This window comes from Natrix helvetica (assembly GCF_964273705.1).
Source record: "Natrix helvetica genome assembly, chromosome: 2".
NCBI classification, from domain to species: Eukaryota; Metazoa; Chordata; class Lepidosauria; order Squamata; family Natricidae; genus Natrix; species Natrix helvetica.
The window spans coordinates 215,816,170-215,825,816 of NC_138552.1; the positions used below are offsets into that span (position 1 = coordinate 215,816,170).

The following is a 9,647-nucleotide window of genomic DNA, read 5'->3' on the forward strand; positions in this document are numbered from 1 at the left end:
TATCGGGACTTTGCAACCATTGCAACTATGAAGAGTGGTCATATGTACCATTCATTCGGCAGCATCGTGACTTTGAATGGTTGCTGAACAAGTGATCATTAAATGAAGACTTCCTGCACTCTGCCTTTTTCTGCATGTCATGTCGTGATTTGCCCTATGATGGCATGCTGCTGCTAAAAGCATTTGATTCTGTAGACACTTCTGAAATTTCCTAAACATTGAAACAGGTGTGTGTGTGTGTTTGTGTGTGTGCAGGGGGGGAGGGGGTGGGCAATATATAATTCCTAAGGAATACTTTCCATATCCCAACAATAGTGCAACAAAAGCACTTTAAACTCTGTTAGTGGAGTTATCTTCAAGAGGTCTTCTTCTACTAACAACTGGACAGGTCCATAATGAGACAGAAGATCCCTTAAATAGTCAGACTATTTCAAATGTTGTGAACAATTGGCAACCATCCATACCTTTTGCGCAGGCATCATATTATCCTCTGTCTAGCCTTTCGTTATTAGACTAGCTATAGCCTTAGGTCTGCAGATCTTTTGAAATAATTCAAATCTATGGTATGTTTAACTTTGCAGGTTCAAAATAATCTTTTTTTCCCCCCTTATTATTATCCAGCTCCTTCCTGGACAGGTGACCATTCTAGTCAAAAACTAGGTAAAGAACATTTCTTCACTTCTGCTTGCTCTTCTAGAGCTTGTTCACCAGCACAGCTCTCCAGGAAATCTGTGGAGAGACGGAAGCAAATGCGAACAAAACTTCAGCTGGTGGATTTAGCTGGTAGTGAAAGTGTTGGTAAGTTAGTCTTTGGAGCAAAACCATCCTATTCTTGTGAAGAGATAAGCCAAGTTTTCATTTAGCTTCCGAAGGTGCATGCAACATATGGAAGCTCCTACGATCGTATCAGAAATCCATCAAATTAGACTTTTTATGTCAAGTTGGTGAATAGGAACAGGGAATACTCGAGCAGCCCCTCAAACCACAATTTGTTTTTGTACCAGTGGACAGGAAAAGATCAGGGGTGGAAAAAGACTCTCCTCCCCCTCCATTTGTTCTGAGGTTGGACTTACATTAAATTGCTTTGTTAAATCTCTTGGAAGTTTGACATTTTTCTTCTGTTTCTTATTTTGGTAAGAAACCCACTGAAAATGTCACCACCTTTATTTAATAGTTTGAAGCCAATTTTAGCACCATGCTCATGAGGAAGCCAGGAGGCAGGTAATGGGCTGTTGCCAGCTACTACTGTAGAATATCCTCACTTTGGTTGCTTAATATTTATGGAATACTATACTGTATACTATCTCCTCAAAAAGTCAGAGTTCCAAACTGCCCTCCAATTTCTTTTTTGGGGGACAGGACAAAGCTTCAAAGTGAGTGTATGGATTTTTGTTGTTGTTGTTGCCTTATTAAAAATTATGCTGGTAGTACGCAAATGTTAGAGCCCTGCTAACACTTTGCCTGACCTATGTTTGCTGTCCTCTATGAGCATCCATGTATTGCTTTACCTTAAAAAATAAAGCAAGGGAGTTGGCCGATAACATTACATTTTATGACGTTTGAATTTTTAGTATACCATCAGCTCTAGTGTGATGGTGCTCCACTGCATGACGGTTGGTATAAGTTGGTGTAAAAAGCTCACACAGCTATGTGAAGCTGTTGTAGCCTGTTGGCCATCAGCCCCTCCAGCAGCCAAATCAGATGGGGAGGAGGCATTGGAGTCAGGGTCAGAATCAAGGGAACCTGAGAGCTCCAAGGGGGAAGAAGGAATGGAGCTGTCAGAGAGAGACAGAGATAGAGGTGGAGCCTGGGCCGTCCATCAGCCATCAGATGGAGAGTCAACAGCCCCCAGGTCTGGAGGTGGCTGATGTGGAAGAGGAGGAACAGCTGGGTCCAGTGCCTTATGCGCAGATGTGCAGAAGGCAGTGGAGAGGAGAGCAATGGAAATCTGTATTCTTCCTTGGGATGGAAGAGCCACCCTAGCTCTGGGGATAAAAGGCTGGGGGTGGAGATGAATAGATGTGGCAGATAACTATTCATCTCCCTGCTGGACACACTTGTTAGCCTGCTGTGTGAGAGAAACTTTTTGCCGGGGCTGCTGGCGCTCCTCATAAAGGAATCATTGCTTCAACTACAGAGAGTTTGTTGTGTTTGTGAAGCTGGGTCAGAACAGAAGCTTTCTTAACGCCAGTCCGTAGAATCTCATGCTATCTTCCTATTCTCTTTTCCTACCCTGCAAATCAGTGGTGGGTTCCAGATCACGCTGCAACCAGTACGGTGCAATGGGACCCGGTGTCCACCACATGAACACATGCAGCACGCACGTACACACGCGCAGCACACGCATGTGTCTTTACCTCCCGCAACACTTTGTGATGCCTCCACGATGCTCCAGTTGCTCACCGGAGCATCGCGCAGGCGCCATACACTCCTTGCACATAATCACCAAAGAGCTCAAACACCGGTAAGGAGCGGAGGCGGGCGGGCGGGCCCTGTGGAGCACCATACTGGAACGGCACCCAGTGCTCCCGGCAGGCACCGGTATGCCCGTACTGGGGCATACCGGTTGTAACCCACAACTGCTGCAAATAGCCAGCATTTTGAATTTGTTGAATGATCAACCTCTAATCCCATTTTTGAGTGGTGTTTTTGACTCAAAATCTTTGGGGCATCTTAGCATTCTTCTATCCCTGCTAATACTTTTCTTGACAGATGATTAGTTGGCTGTGTAAGGACAATCACCCATGAAGTCAGTTCATTTTTCATATATACACTAGGCCCAATCTCTTCATTTAGAAATGCAAGGGAGTCCCTTCGATGAACAAATCACCCCAATAATTTAGCTTTGTAATTCCTCAGCCAAGATGCCAAGCCAAGGAAGCTATGTTTGTGTTTACTGCTGACAGTCCTGCAGTACAGTGCATTGACTGTGTTAAACCCATTTAGAGAGCTTGTGTGTTAAGATTTTGCTGTTTAAGCAAAAGTATTTGATATAGGATCTCCTGCCATGGACAGGAGATTGGACGAGAATTACTTCAGTGTCATTCCCCACCCTATTATTCTATGTTCTATGTAAATATGCCACGTATTTGTTAAAACACCCACTTAATTTGTGAAGACTTAGTGCTTTGGAGAAGACTCAAAGACTGGGCAAGATGGAGGGAAAGATAAAGAGGACAACCAGCAGCAAATTAAATGGATTCAGTTCCAGGGTCAATGAGCTTTGGAAGACCTGAAGATTCAGATTAGGGACAGGTTGTCATGGAGAAATCTATTTCTCATCACTGGAGTTGAAAATCACATGATAACACATAATCAATTAGCGGAAATAAAAAAATTAAGTCTCCAGTAGTAAGAATATTAATGGTTTTTATAAACAATTTTCTGTTTTCTTTGGCTTCTACTTTTCCCAAATATTTTCTTCCTTTTTTAAAAGCACAGGGTTTTTTTTTCTCCCCACAAATTCTGATCATTTCCTAAAGTACAAGCTTCCTTACCAGTAAAAGCCACTTAGTTAAATGTAGCCTTCCAGAAATAATGTTTTGAAAACTGAACCTAGGTTATAAAGGCACAATTTTTTGGTGGCTGCCAAAAACTCCCCCACCCCCCGTGGCTGTTTTCAGAGTAAATAGTGAACTTTAAAAATAACTTTAAAGTTTTTTACACCAAAATGCAGTTGAACCACATTATACATTTTCACCATTCACTGATGAGAACCATTTGATGGTCTTTTCCAATGAAAATCCAGATCTTGGTGGGAATCACCTGGCATCATTAACTACAGGGATTAATACCAATTTGCCTATATTAACATTTACATAATAAATAGATTAACATAGTAACCCTAACACACATTTATTCAGAATTAAATCCAGCTGTATTCAGGGGGTTTCTGTCCCAACTCCATGTTAGGATTGCAATTGTGCTCTTAATCAGGATTATAAGAGGAGTTTGCTGAAGTGATAAAGAAAAGGCAAAGAAACATTTTACTTCTCTAATGCTGAGAACAATCTTATCATGATTTTCTCTATCACAAAATTTGTCATATTGTGGATAGGCTTTTACTATATGTTGAATTTTAAAGCTGAAGAATTTATTTGAATTGACCATTGAACGGTAAGAATATCACGTCAGAGTAATATTTGTGGTCAGTAATTCCCTTATGTGGTAATGCTGGTTAGGTTCAGTTGGACAAAGTTTGTTTGGGAGCTGCCCAGAGTTTAACATAACATGGTCAGCTATGTAATTATCTTAAATAAATAAATACTGTCTTAAAAATAATGGGAATTGAACTTCTATGCAAAAAAAAAAAAAATTAAATTAAATCTGTGCTTATTTTAGGTGTGTACAATCCCTCACAATTTAATAGTATTACCTTACCAGAAAAGTGCCTTCCTGCCATTGTTTATATTACTTCGTCTTTACATTGATATCTATTTATCTCAGCCATGTTTTAAAGTGGACTGTATTCAAATTTGTCTTCCACGTTTTCATCAAAAACAACTCAATTCCAAAGTGAGGAGAACAGTTGTTGCACTTGTAAACTTTGCATGGCTCACTTAAATAAATTCTATGTATCTTTTATTATTTAGATTAATCTTTTACTAATCTGGTTTTCTTTAAATATGGTGGCACTACACTTCTCAGACTACAGTTAGCGCATACTAAGCAACATGGTCACTGATGTCTAGGAATTCTGGGAGTTGAAGTCCCATACGAAGGGCATCTGCCTGAGAAAAGTTGAAGCAACTCATTTCACAGATTTTAACACAGCCCTAAAAGTGCTTTTGTGTTCTGATGGTATGGATTATATATCTACTTCTTCAATAAGTTTATTTATAATTTGTAGTGTTTCCTGCTATACAGTTTCTTCAGTTGTATTCATTTCTTGTTCATTGCTTGTTTATATGACGTCATACTATTATGGGACTTTTAACCATCACAAAGAAAAGACTTTCTCCATGATGATCTGTCCGTAACCTGGTCCTTCAGTTCTTTCAATGGTGCATCATCACTACTATAATTGAATTTATCCACCTTGATCACCATTGTCTTCTCTTTCCTTCCAGTTTTCCCAGCAGTGGAGATCTAGGTCTGTGATGGTGAACCTATGGCATGCCTGCCACAAGTGGCACGCAGAGCCCTCTCTGCAGGCACATGAGCTGTCACCCCAGCTCAGCTCCAATGCACATGCGTTTGTGCCTCCCACCAGCCAACTGGGTTTTGGGTCTCTGCCACGTATGCATGGGAGGCGGGGTACATGTGGGAGATACACGTGCATGCGTGGGGAGTGTGGCACACACATGGGGTTGCGCACACATGCACAGGGCATGGGGGATGCCCAGGGAGGTGTGTGCGCATGCGTGGGGGTGGGGGGAGTGCCGGGAGCATGGATGCATGTGGGAGGGTTGCACGTACATCCGTGGGGAGCAGGGCATTCAGGTTAGCCATCACTGATCTAAGTCTTCTCATAATATGTCCAAAGTAGGATAGTTTGAACTTGGTTATTTGTACCTCGGGTGAGAACTCTGACTCGTTTTATTCAATGATAAGTACGTTCGTTTTCTTGGCTGTCCACAGCATTCTCAAGAGTTTTATACAATCTTTTGTCCAACATAACTCAAATGTGGCAGATGCAGGAATTAAAAGTACGAAATTATGCAAAACGCTTACTTTTGTTTTCAGATGTGTTCTGTTTTTTGTGATTATTGTCCCAGGTATGTCTGGTGTAACTGGGTCACTGTTAAGAGAGACCTCCTTCATTAATCGCAGTTTGTCTGCTCTAGCAGATGTACTTGGAGCCCTATCAGAGCAGAACTCCCACATTCCCTATCGAAATAGCAAACTTACACATTTGCTACAGGATGCCATAGGTGAGTATAGCTTGGTACACTATAATATTTATACTTAGTTACATGCCTCTTATTAATACAATGAAGTTGTACTTCTATACCAATTTTCAAATGTATAGTTGATATAGAAGTGTGGTTTCAAGAAGCAAAGATGACTTTAATGATAGGATGCTAAATCCTTATTTTAAGCAAGGAGAGATACTAGATTTTCTAGTTATTCATTTTTTTTCTAGCAAGATTCCTACTATTTGAGTATGTCACATGCATATTGTAAAATGAGATGGTTACCAGATGAAAGAATAGTTCTGAATCAGACCAAGGCTCATCTGAATCCATTACTGTGTTTCCCACAATGGCGATAACAGATGTTTCTGGACTGCTCACAAGCAAATGTAGATGAGAGCCAGTTTGGTCTAGTGGTTATGGAACAAGGCTAGGCAGTAGGAGACTATGAGTTCTAGTCCCGTCTTAGCCTAAAAGCCAGCATGGGCCAGTAACTCTCTCTTAGCCCAACTCACCTCACTGGGCTGTTACTGTGGGAAAAACAGGAGACAGAACATGTATTGGATAGGTTTGTTACCAGTGGTGGGTTGGTAATATTTTTACTACTGGTTTGGGTGCGCTCCCACGCATGTTCCCACATGCAACACTTCTGCACATGCGCAGAAGCAGCCAGGTGGGTGGGTGGAGCCTCCGGCCACCGCTACCACCAGTTTGCCCGATTTGGGCCAAACCAGGAGCAACCTACCTCTGTTCATCACCTTGAGTTCTTGAGTTAAAAAAAATAAGAAAGTTGGAATATAAATAAATAAGTACTCTTTTCCTATTCTCCCCTACAACTGGTATATGGAGGGATACTGCCCTCAATCAGAAGGAATATTAAATTCTTTAGCCAGTGGCCTTTGACAGACCTGGGCCTAAATTTATCCAATCTGCCAAGTTAGTGGTCATCGCAATGTATTGTGGTAATTATCCATGGGGTAAAGAAGTCTAAATCTTCCAAGTAACTTCTTTGGATCATTCATGGATGTAGAATTTTCAGCAAAAGAAAAAAAAATGTCTCCCTGGCCATTTTCTCCATGTTGTCTGTGATTTTATATACCTCAGTCATCCCCACTCCCCATTTCCTTTTTCTAGATAGAATTCCAAAGGTTTTAGTTGTTTTCCATACTGAGAGTATTTTAATTCCTTAATTATTTTTGTTGCCCTCTTTGAATATTGCCTAGTTAACATTAACATGGAGCCCCCACCATTTGTTATTATTAATACAATACAATACAATACAATACAATACAATACAATACAATACAATACAATACAATACAATAGTAGTAGAGTTGGAAGGGACCTTGGAGGCCTTCTAGTCCAACCCCCTGACTAGGCAGGAAACCCTATACCGTTTCAGACAGATGACTATCCAACATCTTCTTAAAGACTTCCAGTGTTGGGGCATTCACAACTTCTGGAGGCAAGCTGTTCCACTGATTAATTGTTCTCACTGTTGGGAAATTTTTCCTCAGTTCTAAGTTGCTTCTCTCCTTGATTAGTTTCCACCCATTGCTTCTCGTTCTACCCTCAGGTGCCTTGGAGCATAGTTTGACTCCCTCTTCTTTGTGGCATACTTGAGATGCTTGGTGCCTACCTGGGAATGAAGATCATTTATGAACAACTTAAAAACCACTTGTTTCAACATAGGCATTTCAGGGATTCCACTTCTTACTTCCTCCATTGAAAAAAATGTCCCTTTATCCCTAGACTTTGCTTTGCTTTCTAACCAATTCATCATCCATAGAGACACAAATCATGCTATCTCATGGCAACTAAATTTATTTAAGAGCAAATTCAGTTGTGAAGTTTCTGGAGCCAAGCTTTGGCATTGGGGAAATTGAATTGGTTAACATGGATATCTTCCCAATTCTTTCTAGGTGGTGATGCAAAGTTGCTGGTGGTATTGTGTGTCTCTCCAAGCCAGAAGTACATAACAGAGTCACTTCAAACCCTGGGATTTGGGTCCCGTGCTCGGCAAGTTCAGAGAGGGCATGCCAAGAAAAGAAATGAACTGGCGCTGAACAAATCCAAATAAGACATAAGCCTTCTGTGGATTAAAGCTTTATTAATGAGTTCCTCAGACTGAAAAATAATCTTGTTATGAAAAAAAAAGCCTTTTAAAATAAGTACGCTTTAATGCAGTATTGGCAAGACATAAAAATGCTAGGCAATATTTCATTCCAAAAATAATTGGTGATATTAACAAAAACAACAACCTGATAGAATAACGCTTTTTAGAAAGAGCAGCAAGACACTAATGTTTATAGGAGAAAATATTTTGACACAGAACTTCTACAATCTATGAGGGCAATTTTGGTGTCTACAATCTATGGGCTTTAACTTCCAGAATCCCTAAGCCAGCCAGAATTCTGGGAATTGAAGTCCACAGGTCGTAAAGATGCCATAGTTGCCAACCTGTGATCTAAGTGGTAGCTATGCAGTTAGTTCCATAGGAGTTGGCTCAATTCTCTGCTGAATACATGGTGAAATGGTCATTATTCCAACCTTTCTCCGATACCCACCCATAACTTTCTATTTTGTCATCTTTCAGAACATTTCCCCAAAGTCTTACAATGTAACTATACTTGAGTAACTAGAATATTGACATTGCTATGGTTTGTTGGGAAAAAATATACTGCCTCTGACTAAGTTTATTCTTCTTTTTCTTTATATATGTAAAGCATCATTCTCAAAGTTTATGATGTCCTGATTCCCAAATAAATAAATAAATTTGTGTGACTTTCTCCTCCTCCTCCTTTCCATGAATCACAATGACATTGGTTGTCCAACCAGGGATGAGCCTGGTCTGGCAGTCATCCAACAAGAGAGGTTTATGCCCCAAAGCTGAATTGTCAAAAGGCCCTTACAGAAACCTCACTCAATTCTAAATCCACTGGAGGAAAATTGTCTAAGATTAAGGCATTCTTGGGTAGGGTCACCTTTTCCCTCTTCTAAGGGCTTGCATTGTTGCAAGACAACAATGATACAACAATAAACACTGATGTTACCTAGTTTGATAATGAAATATCTGCAAGCAAACCACCATGCTCAGAGAGCACTAAGGACCCCACAGATAATGTGTTGAAGAAAAGTCCTGCTCCTGTATCTCAGGCAGGTTCTAGTCCAGCATCAATTTCTGCACTCCACCTGAGCTAGTTGAGAGCTCAGTTGAAATTATTCTATTAAATAATTTCATCTTGCTAGACCCAAGACTAATGCCTTCTTAGCACTTGTCCTCTAGAACAACATGCCATGGGAGATTCAGATGATCCTGTTAGATCTGACTGTTTCTCCCGGGATTTGGGTCAAGTGGGCAATGAGCTCTATTATTGATGTGTTTTTCCCCACCCAATGAGTTATATTATTGCATATCCTGCGGTACCAAGGATTAAAAAGGGTCCTTGCAATTAGGCAGAGTAGGCCTATCTTCAGCTTTACAATCCTACAGAAGTCATTACCCAAGGTTTGAGAATTTCTCATGCAGAGCATAAACATAGAAACCAATGGTGGGATTCAGCCAGTTTGCACCACTTTGGGAGAACTGGTTGTTAACTTTCTGAGCAGTTTGGTGAACTGGTTGTTGGAAGAAATCATTAGGGTAGAGAACCAGTTGTTAAATTATTTGAATCTCACCACTGATACAAACTACAACTGCAGAACTGGACTTTATTTTAGCATTTAGAAGAATTACTTAATTGTCCAACTCAGAATTGCAACTCTGGACAGTATAACTCAAAACAAAACAGA

The 9,647-nt window shown here is 40.6% G+C and overlaps 1 protein-coding gene across 11 annotated transcripts in view; it reads left to right on the forward strand.

Moving 5' to 3' along the window:
• Positions 1 to 8,544, forward strand: part of KIF25 (kinesin family member 25) — a 48,445-nt gene extending 39,901 nt beyond the window's left edge. For 10 of the 11 annotated variants that reach the window (XM_081944465.1, XM_081944470.1, XM_081944471.1 and 7 more), the window contains 3 exons: positions 622 to 798; positions 5,718 to 5,873; positions 7,778 to 8,544. In XM_081944465.1, coding sequence (XP_081800591.1) covers positions 622 to 798; positions 5,718 to 5,873; positions 7,778 to 7,935 — 491 coding nt within the window. In that variant the 3' untranslated portion in view covers positions 7,936 to 8,544. The remainder of the gene's footprint in view (positions 1 to 621; positions 799 to 5,717; positions 5,874 to 7,777) is intronic. The other variant, XM_081944469.1, reaches the window with a different exon arrangement.
• The last annotated feature ends 1,103 nt before the right edge of the window (positions 8,545 to 9,647 follow it).